Consider the following 26,911-nt stretch of genomic DNA (forward strand, 5'->3'; position numbering starts at 1 on the left):
TCTTCTTTACTCCTCCCCTCCTCTCTGGTCCGGCTGCCTTTCTGCCCAGTGCTAAGGGCCTGGGCGCTCTCAGCTGAGGATGAGCAGGGGGGTGAGGGAGGGGGTGGGGGGGGGCGGGCACTCCAGCAGCTCAGATGCAATTTTGTAACCATCAGTCTGACAGCCCCTGCCTGTGAGTAGGGCTAAAAGTCTTAACTTAAATGAGGTTTCAGGATGGATGCTGTTTACCCACAGCCTTGCCGGGCTCCCACGGCAGAGTTTATTCTAGGCCCAGAGAAAATAAATCACCTGGCGAATTCTGGGCTGCCTGTGGATTGAGATGGAGTGACAAGGGTGTCTGGAAACAGTCCGGCCTGGTGCAGTCTGCGCAGCCGAGACGGGCTGGCACGGGAAGAGGGGTCCATGGAGAGAGGCTTCCTGGGTGCAAACAGAGCAGGTGGGGGGTTGGTGCTTACCGGCTGCAGACTATGGAGATGGCCACCAAGGACACGACGAACACGACCCCGGCCGCTGCCGAGCCTGCAATGAGGGGCAGCTGCTCCCTCAGCTCCGACTTGTAGTCCTCTAAGGTGAGAAAGTGGCGTTAGACTCCTGCCCACAGGCACGCTGCACGACAGCTGCTACCTAAGACACGAAACACCCACGCGCATATCTACATGGAGTACAGGGCGTACGCTGCAGATCGTAGGCCTGACCACAGCAAGGTGTGATCTTTCAGCCCAAATCCACAAAAGGCAATGGCGACAATGGAAGCCACACAATGGCTCATGGGAAGGCGGGGCCAGTGGCCAAGAAGCCTCCTGTGTCCCTTCTGCTAAAAGGGCTCTCAGCCGTGCTAGGGATAAGCCCAGCGGAGGGGTGAAGACCCCGCTGAAGTGTCTTCTGAGATGGGAGGGTTTAAATCGCAGCGAGGGAGCAGAGTCCCTGGGTGCCTGCACTCAGCCAGCCCTGTGCCCGACGTGCTGCAGGAGGACGACGCGCCTGAGCAGCCGCCCGCGCTCTCAGCTCCTACTCAGCAAGACGGTGTGCAAGAGCAAGGCCTCTGCCAGACACGGAAGCCACGCTGGACCCCGCATGGAGCCTGGCATGCCCACGTGTAAACTCGGCGATCTCGGACCAATTAGTCTCCCTGACTCTCTGCCTATCTGTTGGGGAAAAACAAAATCAAAAAATGTGTGGAGCGCACTTCATGGTGCCTGACCTAGCTAGCGCAGGTGCCCCCCATGCTACTCTTTAAGCTGTGTGCACCTGCTCCGGCTGGTTGTTGCTATTATTATTGTTGCTGTTATTGTCACGGTTATTCTTCCACTGGTATTAGAGAGCCGCTATCTGATGCTCAGGACTTTGGCATGTGGAGATCAAACTATGGAGGTTCTACTAAATCAGGGTCAGCAGATAATAGCGAATTAAAACACAGCTAAGTTTGAATTCCAGATTTAAGAAAAGAATAATGTTTTAGTATAAATATTTACCGAATACCGCACGGCACATACTTACACTGAAATGTTATTTGTTGCCTATCTGAAATTCAAACTTAACTGCTCATCCTGCTGGCGACACGGAGGAGGTTCCCCATGGTGGCACAGGAATTACCTGAGCCCCTGAGCCGGAGGTTTGGCATGGCTCCTTCCTGGGCCACTCTTCAGATGTCCAGATCAGAGCCCCCAGAGGGGAGAACAAGTGTCTGTGTGGTTAACAAACACTCTGGGGTGGGGGTGGGGGTCCTTATGTCCGCCCCAATCCTTGAGACTCCTCCTCCAATTACGTGGGTGGGGGGTGATTGACAGCAAGGGCGTTGGCCCTTGAACCCTCCCACTCTATAGAAGTCAACAGGCAGAGCCCAAGGCTGAGATCCCATTGCTCTCCCCTCAGCAGCTTTTTGTGCTAAAAATAAATAAAACAAATTTGGCAACAACAACAATAAAAGTCAAGGAGCCACAGCCAGGAGTCGTCACAAGCTAACAATTTCATGAAGCAACCTGGAGCTTGCCCGGTTAGAAAAACGCATCAGAGAGGACGCATCAGAGAGCACGGTGTCCCTGAGAGCCTCCACGTGGAAGGCACTCAGCCCGGGCGTGGCCACTGCCCCGGGGTGGGGTCCCACAGGTCCTCCTCGCCCCAGTGACCCCACGGCCGGGCGACTTTCAGGTCACCTGTGCACCGCAGACTGTCCTGCAGCTGTGCGCGCGACCAGTACCCACGTGTGCACCTCCGTCACTGAGATCATCCGCCCAGATCTGGCCACTTCCCAGAACTCTCCTAGACATCCAGCCTCTCTGGGGTCTGCAGAACTTAACTGCCGAATGTAAAAGGAATAGGCTTCTTGGGAGGAATTTGTTACTTCTTGATTTGTCTAGCAGAATTGCCAAGAGACCAGTGCTCTGCGCACTTGGAGTTTGGGGCTTTTAATCCTGTGTACCTCCTGATGCCAAAGTGCCTATAAATCCAGCCGGTAAGTGAGGTGCCGAGCAGGGGACGGAGTGCTTAGGAGCATGCAGGCGGCCTGCATTCTTCCCATTCTGACAGCACTGTTCATCTCAATGAGCCGCCTCACCTTTCTACCCCATGTCCCCATACTCAAAACTCCGGAGAAGATGCACCCGAAATAAACACAAAGCGGGGTGCAGGCTCCAGTCCTACAGGGCCCAGACCATTCATATGAGAACATCTAGCTTGAATCACAGCACAGCTGTGGGCATCCCAGGGCGCAGCTGCCACTCAGCCGGGGCGGGGAGGGGTCCTCACACTCGCCACTCAGGTGGGGGGGGGGTCCTCACACTCGCCACTGTTGATTTCTCTTTTCACCGGAAAGTAAATGTTCTTATTTGGGTAAGAAACCATTGGATATTTAAATATTTCTAATTCATTGAATGATTGTTTAACATACAATGTAAGTCAAGAGAAACCTCAAGGACTATGGAGCATCTATCTGGCATCAGAATGCTAGCCTACAATAACATTCCATGTCAGGTCAAACTAATTCCAATGTAACTTCAGAAAGGAGAAGGAAAGCCTTTCAATGAGTGGGGTTAGGAATAGACCGCCAGTTGGACCACTAGCAGGAAACAGCTCAGAAATGAGTAACTGTAGCAGGGGTCTTAAAAAAGTTCATGGAAAACACAGATTGCGGGAAAAAAAAAAAAACCACTATGGATGGATTTTAAAAATTTGCACCAAAATAAGCTTATCCTTTAATTCCATCTTCCACAAACTTTTTGAAATACCCTCAATTGGGGCAGGTGGGCAGACAGACAAAACTACAGTAAGTGGTATGAATGGCAACCTATGGGAAAGGAAAAAAGACACAGACAGAACACACCCACGCACCATGCTAAGGCGACGGGAAATCGGGTTTTCAGAACTAATGAAGGAGCTGTTCTTGGGGGCTGGAGGGAGGCAGGTGTAACAGGGAACTAACAAAGCCCTAAAGTAGAAGCAATTTTGGTGACAGAGTGGCTGTTCTCTCCGGGGCCACCCGGGCAGGACGCACTGCAGGTCCTGGGTGAAGCTGCTCCAAGGGTTCAGAGATCTTGGACACGTGAGACCACCACGCCCAGGTCTTGTCCCACCATGTCCCTCCTGGTGACTCAAGCTCATGCACTCAGGCTGTGAACTCAGCTCCACATCCCGTGCCTGGGAGAGTGGAGCAGGGTGTGGGTGAAACCACACAGGGCCGTGCCTTGATGCAACACGGCACCGTGGGCCACAGTGGCTGTCCCTGCTGTGCCAATGCAACAGGCCACTCGTGGTGCACAGACCCCTCAAAGGCAAACCCAATGGGTTGCTGGGAGACAAACTTGCCAGACTCCAGAGAGATGCCTTGCTGGTGAATGAGCACGCCTAGGTTTGCCCTAGGGGAGACAAACCTTTGTGAGGAGGTGAACTGGAAGCCAGCTGGAGGTTGGCATTTTGGCCGTGTGTGCAGCTTCTCTGGGCCTGCTTCTCCTCCTCCCCCAAATCGATGGCCTGCCCTGTGCCCACCACCCTCTCCCCCACCCCCACCTTACCGTCTGTCAGAGTCTGGAAGCACATCTTGCCACTGAACTTCCCATAGCCAGCCACGGTGCGGGCGCGCACCTGTACCACGTACACCATGCCCGGCCGCAGCCCGTCGATCCGCGCCGTGTTTGTCTGGCTCCTCGCCATGGAGGAGTTGAACTCGTTGTGTTCCTAAAACAAGGAGCAAAGCAGAAGGGGTCAGCAGCTGGCTCCTGGGGGCTGCAGCCCCCAGCGCGCTTTGTCCTGGAGCACTCAGGTCCCATGACTTCTTGCTCCTGCAGATCTGCCAGAAGTTGCCACCAGCTCAGGCCCTCCCTCTGGATGGGGACAGTCTGGCCTGGCCGAGGGAATGCCACACCAGTCCTGGACCACAGGGTGGTCTGAGGAAGTGACCACGCTTCAGGGCCGGCCAGGGTGCCGCACATTTTCCACCCGTGCTGCTCTGCCCAGGGGTCAGACGTAGAGTTGCAGAACACATGCAGCTTTGCAAACTCCTGCCAAGTCTCCGAGCTCAGCAGAAGCAGCAGACACCATCCATCCCCTTTCTGCTTGCACGCGCTGAGCTGTCCCCTCTGGGTTCTTTTCCCAAGGTCTCCCTGGTCGTTCCCCCCAGGGGCCGTTCGCCCTCGCTCCTTAAGCGTCCTCAAGGGTTTAGGCCAAAGGCTCTGCGTCCACTGTGCTGAAGCAGTGGAAGCCATTCTGGACTGCCTCCCCCACCTGCTCTGCCTTCACCTTGACCTGTGTCTGGGCGCCACCCCCAGGTCCCCAGCATCCAGGGAGGGCAACGCCCCTTCTCCGTATGTCCTTGCCCTCTGCACTTATGTGAGGTCATTTTCGTCAGCACCTTTCACCCTGTCCCCAGCAGTCGCTGCTGTCTGCACACCTGTGTCCTCAGGTGTGTACGGCCCTGCTTGTGCCTTGCACACTGGCTCCTCTGCCCATCCCGAGTGCCCTTGCACGGCTGCTTCCTCTCTGCGCTACGTGTCTTAGTGAATAAACAATTGGTGTCTGCACTCTTGCAAACTCCCATCTTCTGCCTGCTCCTCACCGCCCCCAACCCCAATGCCAACCGTCTTTTCTAAAGCTCTAATAGTATAAGGACTGAACTCCTACACCTGGGCTCAGGGGTCCTTCCTTAATGATGTCATTTCCGGTCTCACATTCCCCCCACAATCTCGCCTTGCTACCACACCATCGTTGAGGCCACATGGCCAGTCCAGAATGCCTTGCTCCAGGCCTCCTCTGGGCAGGCTTCCCACACCACTCCAGACCACGGATGCTCTGCTCCCACTGCGGGCCTTCCATGCCTCACCCTCAGCTCCTTAGCCTGGTCTCTGATTGTTTCCAGGTGAGCAGGTCTTTCCACTACAACGATCTGGGCCGTCTCCTAGCATGCAGGAAGCAAAGCTTAAGAGTTTGGGCCTGCTTCTGTCTGCACCATGAAGCCTAGAGGCAAACAGAGACCTCGGTGCAGAAGGGCTTGGGTCACTGGAAGGGAAGCCCTCGAGTGTCCCAGGCAGCTCTGGGGTACTGCAGTGAGGTTTAGGCACTGTGGCTCAAGAGGCCTGGTGACAATGAGGGGGAAACTGCAACCACATCTTCAGCTCAATACAGAAGAAACGGGGTGGGGCTTGCGCCAGGACAAGAGAATACAGTGCAATGCAAAGTAATTCCCATCGCCATAAATTTGGAAAGGTCTACTTTGCAGAGGCGAGTAGAACCTGATGTGTATCTTCCCTCCCTTACCTGTCCAGTGAGCCAAGCAGTTACACATAAGACACACGGCTGGGTGCTATGTGGGTGCTATATGGGTGCTCGCCATGCAGCTCTGAGCACAAACGTCTCTGTCCCCTGGGGACGCAGCATCTTGTGGGGTAGACGGGAAAATAAACTGAAGACGACAGCAGTGTGGGCTGAGCAACTGGGCAGGGGGCAGCACAGTGGGCTACGAGGCACGGTAGGGGGCACCAGGAGGAGTGGCGTCAGCTGAGCCGTCAAAGATGGGGGAAGTGAGCCACGTGGGTGAACAGAGGGAATGGTGCGAAAGCAAGGCTGGAGGAGCTCAGGAGCCTGCCGTAGCGGGCACACTGGAGCGCTGGTGGCACAGGGCGGCCCTGACTATGTCAGAAGTAGTTGTGAGCAACCAGCTCGAACCGACAATGCAGTTAAAGAGTCATCAGCGAGGGCTATCCCTGGGTCCCAGGGAGAGGCTTCCTGGGAGGAACTGTCCACCTGCCATCTGATCTGTTCAAATGCAAGGGGAGTCACCTGCATCCTCAACCCGCTCCCTACTCCTGCCCCCAGGCCCAATCAGAGCTTCATCAGAAAGAAGGCACACAGGACTCTGGTCATGACCACTGCGACCCCGTGAAGATCTGAGCTCTAAAAATCACCTGATCACTTCGCAAATAAAAATAAAATCCCACGGCTACACAATCCAGACAGTCGCCTGAATTCCCCAGTTTTATTAGAATCTGATGGGGTCCTGCTCTGCTTGAAATAAGTGAAGCTACAAGTGGTAGCTTTAACTGAAAAAAAAAAAAAAAAGTGCTTTGATATATTGGCAGTTGTGTTGTGAGAACCAAACATTAACCCATCATCACTTCACAGTCTCCACGTTCTTGAAGAAGTTCAGTGATTAGAATGAGTCTCTGTTCTTGGTCCCCACACGGTCATTAATCAATCCCAGGCAAATGAAGGAGAGTGATGAGCATGGCTGCTTATGACCGAATTCATAAGTATCTCGGAGACAGAAGCTGCGGCTGTGGGGGGCAGAGACCATCCCCCCACCCCAACGCACAGTGCACGGTGCAGCTCAACGCCAATGAATGCAGAAACTGCACACTCTGGTCCGCTTACTTGGACCAATCGATGGAGCACAAGGTATTGCCAAGGTCTGAAAACGATCCTAAAACCCGCAGAGCAGACGTTCCCAAGGCCCAGCGCCCCACCCGCCCAGCCTAGACAGTTATCAGAAAGCAGCGAGCGCCATCTCAGTGCTTAATCATCCCGACAGCCCAGCGCAGCTGTAGGGGCTCCTCCCATGGTCTGCCTATAAGCGCCGACACCAGGAGTGAAAGGTGCTACAAGACAGTAAACAAGGAGGAATGATGAATGGAGGCCGATTAACACGGGGAAGGAGATGAGCGCGCTGCAGACTCTGGGAGTGTCCTCAGCTCCGGGACACCTGAGCTCTCTATTAATGAACTGTTGGAGGAGGCGAAGGCCTCATTGATTCTGTTCACGGAGCTGACAGAGAAAGGTGTCCCAAGCACACACTGAGAGGGGAACGTGGGCAAGGGGCCCAGGGAGAGTTTTCAGTACTGCACATGGGCCAGCAGCCACATTCCATGGGAACCCAGCCACGCCCGCCTATTTACACATAGTCTATGGCTGCTTTCCTGCCACGTAGGCAGAGTGAAGCAGTGGCGACAGAGGCCACACGGCCCTCAAGCCCACTGGTCCATTACAGAAAACACGTGCTGCCTCTGGGTTGGGATGGAGGGGCTGGGAGTGGCCCAGGACGGAGGAATGGTGAGCCGTGCTTCCTCGGATGCAATCCAGGACATCTACCAGGAAGAATGTTCTCTGTGCTTCTATCCTCTAAAGAGCAGGATTCCAGAGTCAGTGCAGAATCTGTCAGCAGAATCTTTCTGGTTGCAAGTACTTGGAATTAATATTCAAATACAACCTCCGTCTTCTGGATTCTACAACACAATCTCCTACTTGGGAGTCCTCACGGACACTGAGATAGATCCTCACCATCAGTGGTGACTGCACCCACGCCCAATGCAGCCCCGGTGTTTGGTTTTCACTGAAATACAATAACATGCCTGGAGTTCTGGTTCTGTGACCCATGTGGTCAATGAGTAAGTTGTTTAACCTTTTTGTCACTTAGTTGCATCATCTATAAATTGGTTACATCTGGTTTGCAAGGATGTGTTTTTTTCTCTTAAGGACAGAGCCAATATATCTGTATATATCTGGCACCTAATAGGCACTCAATATAGGATGACTTACTATCTTTATGGTTATTGTCGCTCCCCCTCTTCGTGAAGGAACGACACTAAACCCTGCCTAGGTTTCATATCCGAGTCACGGCACCATTATGCCTCCTAGGCTTCATATCCGAGTCACGGCACCATTATGTCGCTCCCCCTCTTCGCGGAGGAACGACACAGGACCCTGCGCTGTTCTTTTGTCTGCTCGGCCCTTCCCGGGTTTGCTGCTGGTTCTTCCCGGGTTGGCTACCGACCCTTCCACCTCCGTGGAAGGGCGGTTCCCCCTGCCACTTTCCCCACTTCCGCGGGGGAGTGGCACACCGCCGGCCGGCCGGCTCTCTCGGGGGCTGCTCAGATGTTCCTCAGGTGTTCCCCTTAGATGTTCCTGGTGCATGCCGTCTCTCTCCTCCTTTATAGTCCTCTTCCACCAATCCCAACTCTGCTACCCACACGCCGAGTACGCTGCTCTCCTCCAATCAGGAGCAGGATCAGCTCCTGCAGGTCATCACTCAAGTTGGCGAGAGGCAGCTGTGTAGAAGCTGTTTACTCCTCTCCCAGTGCCATATTGTGGGAGAGCAGATGCATAGAATAAGTCTTAATTCCAGTAACTTAGTCTAGTCCGAGTTGCTCCCCACAGTTATTATTTCAAAATGCCCTCCCAGGCTCATGTCTTCTTTAGTCATGTTGGAAATGGCCAAGGCCACGTGATGGATTTCATGGTCAAGTATTTTGTAAGTGAAGGAGAGTTCCATAGTAATATGCTAGATGGCAACCAATGCTTTGGCAAAGAATCTTCTGTGGCCCAAGGAAAGCATTTCATCCTCTGGAGTGGGGACAATAATACGCTTCACTGAGGTGTGGCAGCTGCCTCAGGCATTGGGCTGCTATATACGTGTGTCTGTTCATAATTAGTAGAAATTACCAAGTGGGAGGGAGATGGCCTCAAATGGGAGAGAACACGCTTCCCTCACAGCATAAGCAGTTGAGGTTAGGCACTGTCTTTCAAGGCAGGAGGTTTAAATACAAAAGGAAAGGCACTGGAGGAGCCCGGGCTGGGGTGGGGGACCCAGGAGCCAAGTGCAGTGCACACGCCATGGCTGCAGTCCCAGGGTTGTCGCTGAGCCATCTTCCTGTCCCAGCTGCCTACAGAAGTGATGTCCCTGGGCGCAGCTGGTGAGCAGGAGGAGCAGGTGTTCTCTGCCCCTTCCAACACTGCCACCTGCTGCAGGGCAAAGGCCCCGGCCTGCTTCCCAATTGTGAGACTGCAGCAACATTTTTTTTTTTATTTTTGACAGGCAGAGTGGATAGTGAGAGAGAGAGAGAGACAGAGAGAAAGGTCTTCCTTTGCCGTTGGTTCACCCTCCAATGGCCGCTGTGGCCAGCACGCTGCGGCAGGCGCACCGCGCTGATCCGAAGGCAGGAGCCAGGTGCTTCTCCTGGTCTCCCCTGTGGATGCAGGGCCCAAGGACTTGGGCCATCCTCCACTGCACTCCCAGGCCACAGCAGAGAGCTGGCCTGGAAGAGGGGCAACCGGGACAGAATCCGGAGCCCCGACCGGGACTGGAACCCGGTGTGCCGGCGCCGCAGGCAGAGGATTAGCCTATTGAGCTGCGGTGCCGGCTGCAGCAACATTTTTCTTTTACCATCTTTGTCCCTCAGTTTCTTTACCTATGGGTAAATGACACTAATATCTACCACATGGGGGTGTGCAAAGGAAAGTAGATACTGCTTTTAAAGCCCCTGGCACCCAACAGGTGCACCCTGCAGGGAAAGTATTATTTTTCTGAGCCCTGTTGCCATGTCAACAGGGCTATAAGTTCAGTGGGTGCTGGTGGGTCCTTGTCTCTGATGTCACACCCTATGCTGGCATCACGCTCTCTGAAACCACTGGGTCAACTCTGGTAACAAAGTGAGACCATGTACTGAACTGGTCCAAACAGAGTTGTCCAGACATGTTGGAGAGTAGATGCTTACTTTATTAACTGATTAAAAAAAACATCTAGCAAACAAGGGCTCCAAATTCAAAGTGGATTAGATAGAACAGGTGCTTATGGATCTAGCTGGCTTAAATCACCCCCAATTCACTGAATTACCTGACTCAATTGTCTGTAAAAGCCTGTGTTCTCTGAGCACAAGAGGATCCTCCCCCACGCTTGCAGGGCCAGCTGTAATGGTGGCTGAAGGGCGTGTACCTCCTCCGCATGGCCCAGATTGGTTTTCTGTCTGGACCGTCGCTTTCCGGGAGGCAAATTGCTGCCATTTCACAAACGTGGAACCTGTGACCTCGAGTGGTGAGTAATTTGACTACTGCTGCCGCGTGGTGAGCTGCCGAGGGCCCTGGAAACCAGGCTCTGCTTCCCAGCACAGCGGCGTCCCAGGAGCCAGCACGGCCCCCACGGCGCAGGGCTGTGGCTTTCCATCCTCGGCCTCCTCTTCTGTCCACTGTCGCCTGGGTGACCTCACACAGGCTCAGGGCTGTCTTACCATCTGCCTCCGAGAACTCTCAGATGCACATGTTCAACCTGGTCCCTCTAGAAATCCAGGCGTACATACCCAGGTGCCTACCCCACCTCTCCGCTTGGCCGTCTCACAGGCATTTTGGACAGAGTGGAACTTCTGCACACCCCCCACCACCACCCCAAGTAAGTATACTGTACCCTCTGCACCCTCACGTCCTTCTAGTGGCTTGTCCCAAACCCTCCCAGGCCCCAAGTCCACCTGGGGGAAACCTGGCTGCCTCAGCCTTTAGTTTATACCCCTGGACATCAAGTATGTACCACATCCTTCTGTTTCTAGCCCAGCTCAAGCCACCTTACAGATGACCTAGCAGGCCTGTTTTCAGCGGAGCACCCCGAATGATCCTTTTAAAATACAGGCTTATACTCTGTTCCTAAACCTGCCACGGCTCCCCTTCTTGCTCGGCAAGAAAGCTTGAACCCTGATGCCCGACGTGACAGCCTCCCCTGGAACCACTTCTCCCCGTCCCCCACTCCCCACGCGGGCTCCAGGCCTGCTGGTCCCCCTCTTGCTCCTGGAGCCACCAGTCCTGATCCTGCCCTCGCACCTCGCACCTCGCACCTCGCTCAGGCTGTGCCCTGCTCCCCCAGGTAACTGCCCCACAACAGCCTTCCTTCCTCAAGGTCTTTACCAGCTCTCACCTGCTCCGCAGCCCTCGCTTTAGCTTTCTGCAGCCTGCTCCTCCCCCAAGCCTGACTCTCCTGATCCCTTTAACCTGTGCTGTTTTTCCCCTTCTTTTCTTTATACTGCTCGTTTTCTGCCATTCCGTGTGATTTCCTGATTTATTATGACCACTGTGAATTGTTTGGCTCCCTCTGTTGGAAGAGCAGGCACCTCTGTCAGTCTGGCCGCTAACATATCCTGGGATAGCACCAACAATCGGAGCTGTCACACAGGAAAACACTTACTAAACACTTACTGAACAGATACATGAATGGCTCTGATTTCTTAGAATTTATTTATTTTTAAGATTTGATTTAGTTATCAGAGAGGTAGAGTTCCAGACAGAACCAGAGACAGAAAGAAAGGTCTTCCATCCACTGGTTCACTCCCCAAATAGCCCCAGTGGCTGGAGCTGCACCGATCCGAAGCCAGGAACTGGGAGTTTCTTCTGGGTCTCCCACATGGGTGCAGGGGCCCAAGAGCCTGGGCCTTCTTCCCTGCTTTCCCAGGCCATAGCAGAGAGCTGGATCGGAAAAGGAGAGGCCAGGACACAAACCAGCCCCCATTTGGGATGCCAGTGCAGAGGCTTAGTCCACTATGCCACAGAGTTGACCCCCACGACTCTGATATTTTAGCAAATAAATGAGTGAGGACTCAGTGTTGTGGTGCAGCAGGTTAAGCCACTGCCTGTGATGTGGGCATCCCATATCAGCGCACAGGTTCAAGCCCCAGCTGCTCCACCTCTGATCCAGCTCACTACTAATGTGCCTAGGGAAGCAGCGGATGATGGCCCAAGCACTTGGACCCCTGCCACCCAAGTGGAAGACTCAGATGGAGTTCTGGGCTCCTGGCTTCTACCTGGCCCAGTCCCGAGAGTCACAACCATTTGGGAGTGAACCAAAGGATGGGAGATCTCTCTCTTCCTCTCTCTTTCTGTCTCTGTTTCTCTCTGTGACTCCACCTTCCATAAAAGTAAACTAGATCCTGTAAGGAGAGAGTGAAGCTGGAGTTTTAGCGAGTGATGGTTGAGTTGGTAGAGAAAGGAGTGAATTTTGCAGGAGCAGCTGCAAGCACTGTGCTCCACCAACGGTGGGCAGGAGGCAGATGGGCCAGGCACCAGCTCCACGGGGCACTGCTTTCCTTTCTTGGCAGCTCCGGCCCTGCTGTAGACCCCCAGCAGCCACCGCTAAAGAGCAGCCAAGGAAGATGATACAGAACTTTCAATCTCTATTAACTGTGATCTCATCCTCTTAAATGACTGTTTACATCTCCATGGATCTGTTCATCCAGTGCTATATGCGTATAATTGACAAATAAATAACTTTATGTCGACCGTCCATGATCAGAAACTTTCCAGGACCTCTGATCTACTCTGAAGGTATGGGGACCCCTTGGCCGGCTGGCAGCACCTGCACGAGGACAGCAAACCCTGGATGGGGTCAGTGGGACCCACGGGACTGCTCCTCCCCAGCCCAGCCCAGTGAGCTGCCCCGGCAGCCAGGGGTGGGCTGGGAGCCCCTCCCTTGAGTAGGCGCAAGAAGTGCCTGGGCCTTGAGATTCTTGACCCTGACCACGCCCAGGGAGCCTCCCTCACCAGATTACTGCCTCCCCCCCACACACCCAGGCCTCCCTCCAGCCCTGCCTTTTTGGGTTCTCAGCCAGCCTTGTGAGCTGCAAGGCTGCAGGCAAACCCGGCTCACCTTCTCATAGTACCGGATCTCATAGTCCAGGATGATGCCATTGGGCTGTTCCGGCTGTGGCCACGACAGGGTGATGCTTCTCATGGTGGCACTGACCTGGTGCATGATGGGAACAGTGGAGGGGGCTGTGGAGAGACAGGAAGACACGGACAGCTGAACAGACGCTCGGTTACAGGACCACCGCCATCTCTTGGAGGCAAGTAGGAGGAGACAGCCTGCTTTTCATTGCCCATCAGCTGGGTCAGACTCACAGAACTTCCTTGGGGTTTTGCCGAATGAAAGTGGAGGACTAGTGGAGGAGAGACAAGGTGAGAGGAGAGCAGGTGGGTGGGCAGGGGTCAGGAGGTGTGCGGTATTTTCCTGGGCAGGAAGGAGAACGGCTTGGCCCACACAGAGGTGGCCGGAGGAGTCGGAAGAAAAGGGAGGAGGGATGGAGGAGCACTGAGTGTCTGCTAGAGGCTGGGCTTTCACTGAGAAGGGAAACAGAAGACAAGAGCCCGTGGTGAGGGAGTGGGACTGACCGGTGCAGCTACTGTGCAGTGGGGAGGATTGCTCTAGCACCCTCTGCTTCTGACACCGCATGCAAGATTTTGCTGTGCATCCAAAGGACAAGGGGTGACATCTTTCAAGAAGACATGGTAGGGGCGGCTGGTGCTGTGGCACAGGGGTCAGACTGCCATCTACAGCACTGGCATCCTATACGAGCCCCAGTTTGAGTCCCGGCTGCTCTGCTTCTGATCCAGCTCTCTGTTGATGGTCTTGGAAAGCAGCTGAGGATGGCCTAAGTCCCTGGGCCCCTGCACCCATGTGGGAGACATGGAGGAATCTCCTGGTTCCTGGCTTCAGCCTGGCCCAGCTCTGGCCACTGTGGCCATCTGGGGAGTGAGACACAGAGAAAAGATCTCCCTCTCTCTTCCTCTTTCTCTCTCTCTGTAGCTTTGCCTTTCAAATACATAAAATAAAATCTTAAAAAAAAAAAAAAGACATGAACACAGACCCACAGCAGAGATGCCATCAGAATTCCCCCAATTGGGGATATTTACAATAAAGAGCTCCAAATATGGGTGAAGGTACACCACACAAAGCAGGCATTTGCAAACAGGACAGTAATGCCCAAATCTGAAAGGCAGATTCAGACATCTCTGCTTGGAAATAATATTTATTTCCCAGTGCATGGTGTACATAAACTGAAAACAGTCGGGAAGTAACAAATGAGAGCTGTCTGTCCAGGGAAGAGGCCGATGACAGATGGAACCTTAATCTGCGCTCTGCTCAGGGGCTCCTCCGTTTAGTCCGGGCACTTGCGCAGTGACCAAGGTCATTTCCTCACTCGAATTCCTCTTCGCAAGGGTTTCCCTGGTGACTGTGACTGAGTGACATTTACCCACCTTAATTTAAGCTAACAGATCCCCCTGCAAGACCTGGAATTACAAGGCATAGCTACTGGGTCACAGGTGGAGGCTGCTGCCTTCTAGACCATTTGTTGGATTCTCTGTGGGCAACTACTACGTGCAGTCCCCGTGCTGGAACAAGGGGCACAGAACCTTGTCCTGGAGGTACCCTCAGTCCAGGGGCACCTACAGGACTGTAAGGAGGCCTTGGAATCAGAATGTGGCCAGAGGGCTTTGAAGGTAGGTTTGCGTAGTTTCGTTAGAGACCTTATGGGGGCTGCCTCCTCCCGGGAGCGTCATTGGCTTCTGGCTCCAGCGGCTGAGCTCTGGAATCCATCCTTCACACGCAGGCCCGCCTCCCACAGGCTGCTCCCAGGCAACGACGGAGAGTGGCAGATGCCACGGCGGGCCCATTCCTGCAAACAGGACTCTTCCCACAGACAGCATCTGCCCCAGAGCTCCCCATGTGCCTCTCCAGTGCTTCCTCGCGGCTCCGCCCACCCAATCCCCCTCCCCTCCCTCTCTTTCATGGGATCAGAGCCTCACTGTGGCCTCACGGCTCCCCCAGGCTCCTCTGGCTCCCATCTCACGTCCCTTGGAAACCTCTGGCACCTCTAGTCCCACCTTGGTGTCTGCTTCCTGGAGACCAGGAACTGAGGTAGGCTTAAATCTCCCTAGTTTCCCAGCTAAGCATTTGCCCTCGGGGATGGGAGGCTCCTGCCTCCAGGACCTGTGGCTCAAGACTGCCGTCATCTTCACCAAGTCGCATCTATCTTCCCTCCCCTGTCCTGAAATTTATCTTCTCACTGCTCTCAGTTCTGCAACTGGAATCATACAGGACGCTGCCTCTTCCCCAGCATGGCCTGTCGAGTTTCTGAAGAAACGCGGTAGAACTTCCCTGAGTCCTCCCTCCTGAAAGGAATGGCCCGGTGCCACGTTTCTCCCATGACGATGACGCAGCACCACCCAGGGTGGCTCTCCTCCAGATGCAGTGCCTGGGACCCACAGGGAGCCCAGTCTCCACGCCACTCTTTGAGCAGCAAAGATTAGAGGAGAACCTGCCAGGAGCCAGGAACTGAGTGTGCAGCTTGGTGGTTAAGATGTTTGTATTCGGATTGGAGGAGCTGGGTTCAAGTCTTGGCTCTGGCTCCTAATTTTTGCTTCCTGCCAGTTCAGACCCTGAGAGGCAATGTCAAGATGGCTCAAACAATTGGGTACTCGCTGCCCATAGGGAAAGCTGGATTGCATTCCCAGCCCCAGTGGTTGAAGGCCTTTGGAGAGTAAACCAGTAAAAACTCCGAGACAGGAGCTTTCTCTGTTAGATAAATACACAATTAAAAAAAAATTACCATGATCTCTGTGTTCTAAATCTATTAATCTATAATCTATTAAAGCATGCCCCTGCTGTTCAGTTCTGAAATCACAGGCAAATATAACCTTTAAGTTCCCCCATGGCATTTCTTCTCACCTTTTGTCCATAGAGCTGGCTTTTGGCTTTGACTCTGGAAATTCACATGCATTTCTTTACCTTATGGCATTAAATTCGGCTTATTAATCTAGTAATTGAAATAGGTGTTGATCCTGATTCAGCCATCAAATGCATTTTCTCTTCCTCCTATCTTAACATCACGGTCCAGGTTAATAAATTAATTATACAAATATTGACTGAGCATCTACCGCCCGTCACCATCCTACCACAGAGAACAAATAAAATGCCCTGCCTCGCACAGCTTACTTTCTGGTGGGAGGGTTCAGAGAGTAGATGTAATAAGTACATCACGCGGTATGTTAAAAGGTACAAAGTACAATGGGAAAAATAGAACAAGGGAAAGAGGGAACTGCACAGTGTGGGAGGTGTGGTGAGCAAGGGCCCCTGGGAAGCAGGTGCAGGAGCACAGGGTTGAAGGAGGAGAGGGAGGGGACCAGGAGGAGACTGGAGGAGAGCACTTGAGGGAAGGGTCTGCCCCAGGGGTGTCAAAGAATCAGTCACGTAAGGCAAGCCCCGACGGACGTTAAAAGGACTTTGGGCTTCTACCCTGAGTGACCTGAGAGGGGGGACCATGGGAGGGCCATGGACAGGGCAGTGGCGGCATCTGACCTGGAGACAGCAGTATTGCTGTCTGCTGGGTTGCAAATGGAATGCAGGGGCCACGGGGAAGCACAAAGACCTGTCTGTGGTGAGCCTCTTGCAATAATATGGCTGCCCAGCAATGAGTACTGGGAAACGGGCTGTGAGCAGTGGGGAGGTGGCCAATTCTAACTAAATTTAGACTCTGGGGACGGGGGATGTGGAAGAAACAGAAGAGTCAGAATGATTCCAAGGTTTCTGGGCTGAAGCCCTGGAAGAGTGAGGCTACCTTCCCCTGAGATGAGGAAGACGCCAGTAGAAGCAGTTTGGAAGGAAAGACCATGCGCTCCGCTCTGGACCTGCTAGGTGTGGGATGCCCGAGGTGTCAGAGGGCAGAGAGCCATGTCCCCAGATGGATGCGTTCCATCTAGACTGGAGGTATCAGCATCTCCAACGCATTGAAAGCAGTGGGCCTGGCAGGGATCCCCAAGAGAAAGAGCAGACAGAATGGACATTCTAAGATCGGGAAGTGAGGAACAAACAGCAAAGGAGCCCGAGAGAGAAAGGCCCACAAGGGAGAAGGGGAGCGAGGGGAGTGGGTGTGCGGAAAAGCCAAGGGCAAGAGAGAGCTCCTAGGACGAGAGGCCTTGCTGCATGCTGCTGCTGAGTCTGATGAGATGAGACCAAGAACCAAGGCCTGGGTTTAGCAGCAGGCTCAGTGGCTAACAACGTGTGTGGCACTGGGTCATTTTCCCAAGACCTTGCACACACTGGGTAGGGCAGCGGGAGAGCACGCGGGCAGTTCAGAGGAGCTGGACTGAGCCCATCGAGGTGGAGGTGAAGAGACAGCTGCTGAGAACCCCCTTTCCCTGACCCCACACTGGGCCACTTGGGCTGCCCTTGCAGAACCGCATGGAAGTACAGTTTATACAGTGCCACGTGCTACCCGGTGTCCAGGAGATGCTAGCAGCTGTCCAGGCTCCCCCTGCCTTGCCAGCTAAAGCATCATCCATGATCAAGCAGAAAAATCAGCCCTAGCCACCAAAGGGCTTTCAGGGGCTTGGTTCTTCTTTGCCTCTAATAGGCAGAAAAGCATCATTCACATTCCAATGTGGTGGGAGCCCTGCCCCGATCACTGGGGGCAGGACAAGGAGCAAAGCCACAGTCCTGCCCAAAAGGTCTTTGGAGTCTCTAAAGAGACGATCACAGAGCAGGGTGGGCCAGAGACGCTCGGTCGCCAGACTCCACCAAGGGAAACGCCCGGCTTCTATCGAAGCAAGGACCTGCCCCAGAGCGAGCAGAAGCCGCCAGGGGGTAATGGCCATCCTGCCTGCGTGTCTCAGATTTATGGCGATGACACACTGGTCACAGGCCCCGAGGAAGACTGTGTGTCCTCCCGGAGGTCGCTCTGAATGGCTTACATTTTAATTGTGATGGGACGGAGCACGCAGGAGAAAGCCGGGAAGCACCTCACCCCCCGGAAAACCAGGGGCTGCTCGCGTGCAGTGCTCTGCCATCAGCAGTCTCCCTCGGTGATAAATCTGGCGTTCCCTTCTCCAAGGGCAAATGCCACCACTAAATCTGGTGTTTTACGTGCTATGAAACCTTCAGACAAAAGGGAAAATAATAAATATGAGCTCAGGTGTTCACTCAAACACCAACTTTCTCTTGCAACACCAAGGCAGATTCAAGAGGGATGGGGAGATTGATTCAAAGAGGCAGCCCCCGTGACCCTCAAAAGCACGGATTTCAACAGTCAGTTCTGGCCGGTCGACTTCTCTCCATATTTCTCAGATGAAAGAAGAGTTTCACTGAACGCTTGAAAGAGTCTCTCTTTTGCCAGTGCACACAAAGCCTTTGACTAAATTAAACATTCTACTGAGAGACGGGAAGGAAAATAGAGTTCACAAGATTATTCAAATTCAGCAGAGAAACAAATACGGGCCCCTCTTTTGAAAATATGAAGAAATCATTCATTTAGGGCCTATCAGGAAAGTAGGTGCTAAAGACTCAGTGAGATGTGTTTGGTCTGAAAGGGAGGTGCTGATAAACCCAGACAATCAGGGACCTGTGCTGGGGTTTAGTGGGCTAAGTCTCCGCCTACAGTGTTTGCATCCCATATGGACGCCGGTTCGAGTTCTGGCTGCTCCTCTTCAGATCCAGCTCTCTGCAATGGCCTGGGAAAGAGGTGGAAGATGGCCCAAGCACTTGGGCCCCTGCACCTATGTGGGAGACCTGGAAGAAGCTCCTGGCTCCTGGCTATGGATCAGTCCATCTTTGGCCACCGCAGCCATTCGGAGAATGAACCAGCAAATGGAAGGCCTTTCTGTCTCTCCCTCTCTCTGTAACTCTACCTCTCAAATAAATAAATAAAATCTTAACAAACAAAATCCAGGCAATCAAAACTGCCCTGTACTGACCCAACAGGAATCCAAAGATGTGAACAGGAAGCCAAGAAGTGTCCTGTTAGGCACCAAGGAAACTCTAGCTGGGGTTTAAGCAGAATCAGAGCCAGGAGTATCCCTTAAGACAGCTTACAACCAACGCTAAGAATGCCTTTAACTGAAAGGGACTTTAAACCTCATTGGTCAGGGGCCAGCCTTGTGGTGCAGAGGACTTAGCAGCTGGTCACCTGTGACACCCAGCATCCCTTGTGGGCACCGGTTCAAGCCCTGGGTGCTCCACTTCTGATCCAGCTCCACGCTAATGCACCTGGGAAGGCAGCACCCTTTGCCACCCATGTGGGGGACCTGGGTGGAGTTCTAGGCTCCTGCTTCAGCCTGACCCAGACCCAGCCATTTCAGCCAATTGGGGAGTGAACCAGTGGATGGAAGATTCTCTCTCTCTCTCTCTCGCTTCCAGTAACTCTGCCTTTCAAACAAATAAATATATCTTTAAAAAGAAAAGCAGACTTCCCTGGTCAAGAGGCTCGGAGATGGAGAGAACACAAAGGCGAGTGAGTGAGCCCTTGCTCTCAGCCTTTGCCAACAGACACTGGGGAGCGCTTACTCCCAAACTGCTTTCGAAGCAGGCAGATGTGAGATAGTATATCACACACGGCAGAGAAAGTGCACAGAATGTTCTTGCCTGGGCTGACAAACGAGATGTGGATAGATTGCAGGGGCGGGATGGCCCCAGCCGCAGGTTGTGAGAGAACTCGCAGATGACAAGGGACAGGTGTTGGCTCAAACTGTAACAGCCTCTGGCCACTGCCGCTGGCCTCAGCAGTGGGGCCTAGCAGACCTCCAGCCAGCCCCCATTTGCAGAAAGGATTCCTACGGGGGCAGTGGAGCTCACAATCCATGAGGCTCAGGCAGTGTTGCGGCAGTGTCCTGAATCTAATCTAAAAAGTTAGTAACTCAGGGGCCGGCGCTGTGGCGTAGCAGGTAAGGCGCTGATGCACAGAGCCGGCATCCCATATGGGCGCCAGTTCAAGACCTAGCAGCTCCCTTTCCAATCCAGCTCCCTGCTGTGGCCTGGGAAGGCAGTGGAAGATGGCCCAAGATACTCCCTGCACCCATGTGGGAGACCCGGAAGAAGCTCCTGGCTCCTGGCTTCGGATTGGTCCAGCTCCAGCTGTTGTGGCCATTTGAGGAATAAACCAGCAGATGGAAGACCTCTCCCTCTCTCTTTTTCTCTCTAAAGTCTTTCAAATAAATAAATTAGTAACTCAAGATCTGGACCCTGGCATCCTGACACACAGAAACCCTGCTGTAAAGCACAGGTTCACCTGGACCATGCATTCTACGCCCCTGATCTTCTGTGAGCCTTTAACTTAGTAACTGAGCCATTCACATTCCAAGCTGTCTTCCTACTCATGTGTTTCCCTCACTTGATAAGGGCACCCCCCCCAACAATGAAGTATCTCAGATCCCAAAATTTGAGAAAGAGTTGGTGGTTTTCTAGGCCAATTACTAAACTCTAATGCATTATCTTTGCTTATTAGGAATTAGTTCATAATCTCTTAATTGATTTTTGGGTCAAAATAATTCTTTCAACAGTTTTAACCATCATCTATTTTGGGATCTAATACATATGTAACAGTTTACTGCGTTAAAATATCTTGAGACATCCAGAATATTTGTGAGTAGTTCTAAAGAAAACGAATAGCAAAACACATACATTCAGAATTAAGTTGATCTATTGGAGTAAAATGTTTGAAGCGATCATGAAGATGTGGAAACTGGATTTCAGGGTTCAGGAACTGGTCTCTGAAAGGGAAACAGTGCTGCTCCTGCCGGCGGAAATTGTGCCGGGGACATCCCTGTTCCCAGGCCTTCTCTCACCCACTGAGCCTCCTCTGCCTTAGCTCTAGCAAGTCTCCTGGAACATACAAGGTGTCTCCAGTTAGAAGGACATGCAGACCGTGGACTTCCAAGGAAATCTATAGAAAGAGCAGCCCACCTGCCTGCTCACAGGAGCTCACGGTGGGCAGAGCGGATGGAAGAGCTTTTCCTGGCCCTTCCCAAGGGTAGAGTTGGGGGACTCCTTAGAGTGACCTCTTCTATCTCCCCCGACAATGCAGCCACTGCCCCTGCCTGAGTGGCATGCCCTGGGTTTAGTAGCCATGTTCGCCATCACAGCCAATGCCCACCACTAGCTGAACATTCGGGTAGGTTGTTTTCTACATTCTGTCTATTAAGAATAATGCCGCTATGAGCACTCATACCCAGGTTTCTGCGTGGGCATGTGTTTGCATTTCTCTTGGGGATATACCTAGGATTGGAATTGTTGGATCATATGGCAACGCCAACCTCTTCTACTCTTTCTAGAATGGCATTTCCTAGCCAAATCGTCCTTGGAGTAACCACCTGCAATCTCAACCATTGGCCACAGCCAGGAAGAAAACAGGTGAGACAAGGAATAAAAAGGAGCCCCCAGCCCCAGGCTAGAGCAGTAGGGATGAACAGGAGTGAAGAAAGGTTAAGTTCAGGAACTCGCAGATGCCTCTGAGGGAAGTGAGTTCCTATTTACACCCTGTCCTCTGCTTCCCGTATAATCTTGGTTAAGATTAACCCAGGGATTTAACAGCTTTGGGTTTCAAGTTCTTCTATTATAAAATCAAGAGTATGAATCCTTAAGCGATGAATTTTCCATGTTCTGAGGATGCTCCCTGAGTGGTCCATTGCTCCTTCCAAGTAGCACCCACCTGCCAGGCCAGGGACTCGGTCACCTCCTTCTGAGTCCACTGCAGCTCATACACACAGATCAAATCCCAGGCACAGCTCCCCAGAGTAAAAGGGAAATGCACAGTCGAGCGACAGCCTTGGGGATTTGTTTGAAGCGCCTTTGAGGGGATCAATAAATATGACAGCCAAGGCAAGGTGGAGGTGATGGGTAAAACGGGCTTGGAGGAAGGGATGGCTGACAAGCACCTGGCTCCCCCAAGGATGGGAGTGACGGATGCCTCCCACGAAGGCTGGTTTCCCTCTGACACCTTGAGATGATCTGATGGCTTGCTGGATAATTAGCTAGGATGTAAGTGATGGACAAGATGACACGGCGGAGGGGACGAGCCATGATGTGCTCATCTGATGGGGTGGCCCTTTTCCGGGAGCCACCAACATTCCTGAGCCTCTGCCACCACCTTGCCACAGGTCTTGTCCCCTGTGCGCCCGTAGCCCTCATCTAGTCCCCGTCTCAACTCTCTTGTCCACCTGTGCCTTGAAGCTGCGCTCCAGCCAGACTGGTCGTTCGAAAGCTTGATTAGACTCACCCTACTCGGATGCTCAAAAGTTTCAACAGCCACTCTCTGGGAACAGTCCTAACTCCTTCCAGGTGGCAGCCCCTGGCCATTCACTGGTCCCTCTCACCATGACCCTGTTGGCCTCCAAAGGCACAGCTGGACCCACACATCCCCCCTCGCCCCACTTAATCTTACCAAGCCACACCCACCAGGGTGCTCAGCCTCCCTCCACATCCAAAGTCTTTGATTTTATAGCCCTCACTGGGGCGACCGTGTCACCTGGGGATGACACTGTGACCTAACTTGCCTCTGCTCTCCAGCCCTGGAGTCCACTCTTCATCCACGGCAGGAATTATGATTTTTAGCCTCTTCCCACAGTGGGAGTACATAATAGAAGTTCAACAAACGTTTTCTCTTCCTGGAATGGTTGCGGGCTCTTCCCTAAAGACTTCAGAAATAAAGGGGCCAGAAAAATCACTGAGTTCTACCAAACATTGCTACTGGCTATCAAAAGAGAAAGAGTGGGAGAGGGAGTCAGGCCTGTGACCCTGCAGCCTGCACCTCGGGGCAACATGGGGACGGAGTGCTGTGTACAGTGCCACTGAAGACACCAGAGAGGGGGGCAGGGTCCATCCCCACCCCACTGGGGTGTTTCAGCTGAAGTATTACCGTAAGTTTTTTTTTTTTTTTTTTTTTTTTTGTTTGTTTGTTTAAAGGCTATGGAATCCTTCCTGCAAAGGATTCTGGGATAACCAGACGTGGGGGCCACAGAGTCCTGGAGCCTGCCCCTTCCCTATCTCCCCAGCCCAGACTCTGAGAGATGAGCAGAGAGTCCCCGAAGCTGCTGAGCAGTCTGCAGAAGTCCCCCTGAGCCTCTGGTGGAGTCAGTAAGTTCCTAGAAGCTACGGGAGATGCGGTGGGACGGTGGTGGGCTGTCTTTTTATTTTTTTCATATATGAAACACACCTGTAGAGAAAACTCGTGAAGTCTGCACTCAAATGTCAGTCCAAGATGCCAGGCCCGTGGGGACTGCAGCCACAAAAGAGCTATGCAGCCCAAGAAACAGTGCTGGGTGTTGGGAACACCCCGCTTACCCACAGGTCCCTGCCCTGTTGATGCAAACTCACTGCGCTGCACCAGTGTGCTTGGGTTTTACGTGAGGAAGCCTGACTCACGCTGTATCTTTGGTGCAGTAACACTTCCGGTCAGTGTAGATGAGACAAACAAGCAGTTTGTCTGGAGACTGGGTTTGAATACAAAACCAGAGTTCTTTCTTTTTCTCATTGCTCTTCCCCATGGTGGATCCGGGCTTCTTGTGGGCTTTACATCCTGGGCTTTGTCTTGAGATGACCTTGCCATTCCCCACCCTGCCCTGGAGTCATCTGGGGACACGTGACCTCTCTGGGTGTGCCACCTGCCCGTACTGTTGGGGAACACTGGCCAAGGAGGCTGGTGGTAAGGTTCCATGAGCTGTGAGTGGGACCGAAAGTGAGGGCTTCAGACCTGGGGCTCAGCCTCACCCAGGGGGTGTTGGTCCACAGGGCCCTCCTTTGATGCTCCATCCACTATGGGTTTGGTTCTGAGCCATAGAGGGACCGAGGGTGCTGGGTGGGGGCTGTTCTGGGAAGGTGGGCTTGCAGAAGAGGCCCTGGGATTCCCGTCTGAGGTGGGGGTAGCAAGCAGTTTCGTAGTGGGGATGACTCACCTGGCCCTGCCAGTTCTCAGAACACTCACCCAGATCAGCATCCCCTGAGAACTGGTAAGGAACGCAGAATCCTGGGTGCCCCCTGACTTACCGAATCAGCACCTCTGGCGGGGGGAGCCCAGCTAGCTGCACTGCACTAAGTGTGAGTTTCAACTCCTTGTGTAGAAATCTGGAACTTGGAGAGGACGTGTGGCGTCCTGTAGTTTTGTCAATTCTTACAGTTTATGGGTTTGGGCATTGAGGGCAACACAGGGACAGGGACCTCCTGAAGCCCCAGCAGGTTAGGACAGAGTCAGAAAGAGCTGGGCCCCCTTCCTTGCACACCAGGGCAGACCCCTCCCCGCCCCTACCCTCTTGCACTGCACATTTCCAGAGCTCCTTGAGGATGGACAGGCAGCGCCTCTGGGGCTCCTTATGCCCTTGGGAGACCAGATGGCCACAGCCATCACTGCCACCAGCAGAGGAGTGAGCAGAACCCTGTGGCAGGAGGAGGGACCCCTCTGTCTGTCTCCTGGGTCACCCCAGCCTCACATTTCCCAGCATTCCTCCCCCTGCTGGTGTCTCAGGAAACTGCCACTAACTGAGGAAGTGACTGCAAATCTGAGCCCTGAGACCCCAGGACCACAGGGGAGTGGGGAGGGGTGCATGTGGGGGTGGGGGGCCTGTCAGGAGGCACCTGTCCTAGGCAGGAATCCTGGGCGCTGTGACAGCTGCTGGGGTCAGAACCATCCGACTCACACGTCGCTGGGGCTTGTGGGACGAGCACCCCAGCAGTGAGGTCTGTTCACTGACAGCATACAAGGCAGCTGGGTAGCAGCACCAGCACCAGAGAAGCCACAAGCAAGAGCAAAAGACCCCCAGCAGCAGGCCGCGTGCCCAGGGACCCCTAACTCTCACCAGGTGCATCCAGCAGAGCCTCTACTGCAGCTGGGGACAGGCCACCTCGGCCCTAAGGCTGGCCTCACTGCACCTGCAGTCACTACAGCCACCTACCTCTGGGTCTAGATGTCTAAGCGCCTCCTCTTCCGAGCAGCCCACTGGATGCACATGCAGGCTCCCATTTTGCGGGGCAGGCTGTCAGCCCCTCCCTGCACGTCACCAGCCCCAGGAAGTCCTGTGCCTCTCTCCTCTCCCTGGACCCTGTCTTCCCCATCCCACCCCTGAGTGCATCCTTGCCATGGCCCTCCAAAGTGGCTGCTGATGCCCCAGCAAACTCCCCAGGAACCACCAGCTCCGCTCGCAGCATCCCATCCTCACTTGGTTCAGGAAGAGCAGCCCTCTGGTGGGGCAGCTCTCAGCTGGTCGAGGGTCTGAGCTGACACTTGGCACCCTCAGACTCAGAGTGGGGTGTGGCCTTCTCATCCCCCCTCCCCTCTTCCACACCCTTGCTCACCGCTGTCTACACCAATGCCATGTGGCAGGACCACCAGCGCCCCTCCCCCCCCATCGCTGCCGTGCCCACTGACGCCTGGGCTTCTGCCTTGTCTTCCTCACACCTGCAGCCCTGCCCTCTGAGGCTCATCTCCCAGCCACGTGAACCCCGCACCATCCACTCCCCATCCCTGTGTGCTCTGTGCCTCCCCTGCAGTCACTCCATTTTCTAAACCACAAATTCAAAGTCTCCGCCTGCTCACCACAACCCACTGCTGCTTAATGCTGGCCTCATCCGGCTCTCTTGACCTTGACTTCCCCATGGGGTCCCGGCCCCCTCCTCTAGCCACACCATAACACAATCCACAACATCCCCCACCCCACCCCAACCCCATACCCCAGGGTAGCCTTTATCTTTTCAAACCTGAGCTGGAGACAGAGTCCAGTCCACTTCCTGTTAGGCCTGCTGAGAAAGCCACAGAGGAGGGCAAGGAGGCGGAGGGGGCGGGGGCTTCCTAACCATGTGCTCACGAACCTCCAGTGAGCTCTCAATCCTCTCCCGAGGGCCTGAATTCCCCTGGTGAGGTGCATGTCCCAGCCTCCGCCACAGCACTGCCAAGCCACTTGCATTCTCCTCAAACCGTCAGCCCCAATCCTGCACTTCCACACTCAGCACCTACCTTGTCTCCCACCGCATGGAGAAAATAGAAGCTTGGACCTCTGCTGCATACATAACCCCTTGACACGGGCGCTCAAAATCTGCACCAATTATGCATGCATAGAACTGAACCCGTCTTCCCGTGGCACAGCCCTGCAACCTTCTAGGAGCCTGTGGAGGTCTCCTGGGTACTTGCAAACCATCTTCTCCTTCTCCTGCTCCAGGTTCTTTGTTCTCAGAGTCGGCTGCCTGCAAGAACCCTCCAGGAGAGTGGCTCATTAGCCAGACTGCCAGTCCCCTCCCTGAGGACCTGCAACCCCGCCAGAACACAGTTTCCCGTGCTTCCAGGTTCAAGGCAAAGTGTGAGAGCCCCGCCCCCTTGTGAGCTGGAGGACCTCATCAGCAAGCCTCAGCCCCACAGTGCCTCCCCACCAGCCATGCCACCCTCCCGTCTCCACCCACTTCCTCCCAAGCATCCCACCTCAGAAGCAAACAATGCCAGCTCCCTGCTTTACGAGTCTGCAGCAGCAGCAGGCACGGGGCAGTGCCCAGGCGCGGGTTTGTCTGCAGGAGTGAGCACTCGATCAGGAGCAATCCCGCCTCACCTAGGCACTTCCAAGAGCCCACGGCGCAGCCCTGCTGACTAGTACAGCTCAGAGAAGGCCAGCACTCATCACGCGGGGAGTCTTCAAAGGGCGGATACGCTCATGGTGGTGGAGAGGGTGGGTGGACAACACGACTGGGCTCTTGTTTCCTGATCTCTTCTTGATAGAGAAAGCATTTACCCTGTCTCTGTGTCCCTAAAGAGACATTTCTAAAGAGGAAGCACGCTTTAAAGCCCACGGGCTCAATTCTGTAGCTATCGTCCTGCCGTTCGGCTCTCAGAAGAAAACTGATCCCAAGGCCCAGGGGATTGGCAGACAGTCTCCCTCACACTGGGGGCTATTTGTGGTCCAGGGCTGCCTTTATTTACCCAGAACATTTAATGTGTCTTTTCCCCCCATCTTTCACATCCGCTCACAGAAGATGTTAATTTTCCGAAATTAAACACTTAGCTTGATTACTGTTTTGTTAATTGCTGCATTCAAAAACCCCTGGTGCTCCTGCCTGTTTAACATGGATGCTGCTGTGAAAATGAGAGGCATGGAGCTG

The 26,911-nt window shown here is 53.8% G+C and overlaps 1 protein-coding gene and 1 long non-coding RNA gene across 6 annotated transcripts in view; one reads left to right on the forward strand and one right to left on the reverse strand.

The window, feature by feature from the left end:
* EPHB1 (EPH receptor B1) overlaps positions 1–26,911 on the reverse strand; it is a 431,493-nt gene that overhangs the window by 89,850 nt on the left and 314,732 nt on the right. For 2 of the 3 annotated variants that reach the window (XM_051818616.2, XM_089332244.1), the window contains exons 6-8: positions 12,881–13,005; positions 4,008–4,170; positions 456–564 (exon numbers count right to left, since the gene is read on the reverse strand). In XM_051818616.2, the coding sequence (XP_051674576.1) occupies positions 456–564; positions 4,008–4,170; positions 12,881–13,005 (397 nt within the window). Of the gene's footprint in view, positions 1–455; positions 565–4,007; positions 4,171–4,882; positions 5,071–12,880; positions 13,006–26,911 lie in introns of those variants that run through there. The other variant, XM_089332245.1, reaches the window with a different exon arrangement.
* On the forward strand, positions 10,042–15,625 carry LOC149127159 (uncharacterized). Of its 3 annotated transcripts, XR_016233292.1 has the most exons (5): positions 10,042–10,291; positions 10,536–10,642; positions 12,333–12,558; positions 13,056–13,188; positions 15,088–15,625. It is a non-coding gene; the product is annotated as an uncharacterized LOC149127159 (long non-coding RNA). The 3 variants fall into 3 exon arrangements; XR_016233294.1 differs by lacking the exon at positions 10,536–10,642 and having other exon boundaries at positions 10,044–10,291; XR_016233293.1 differs by lacking the exons at positions 12,333–12,558; positions 13,056–13,188; positions 15,088–15,625 and adding an exon at positions 10,797–10,974 and having other exon boundaries at positions 10,060–10,291.

This window comes from Oryctolagus cuniculus, chromosome 4 (genome assembly GCF_051225735.1).
Source record: "Oryctolagus cuniculus isolate XC-2025 breed Fujian yellow rabbit chromosome 4, ASM5122573v1, whole genome shotgun sequence".
Classification (NCBI taxonomy): Eukaryota; Metazoa; Chordata; class Mammalia; order Lagomorpha; family Leporidae; genus Oryctolagus; species Oryctolagus cuniculus.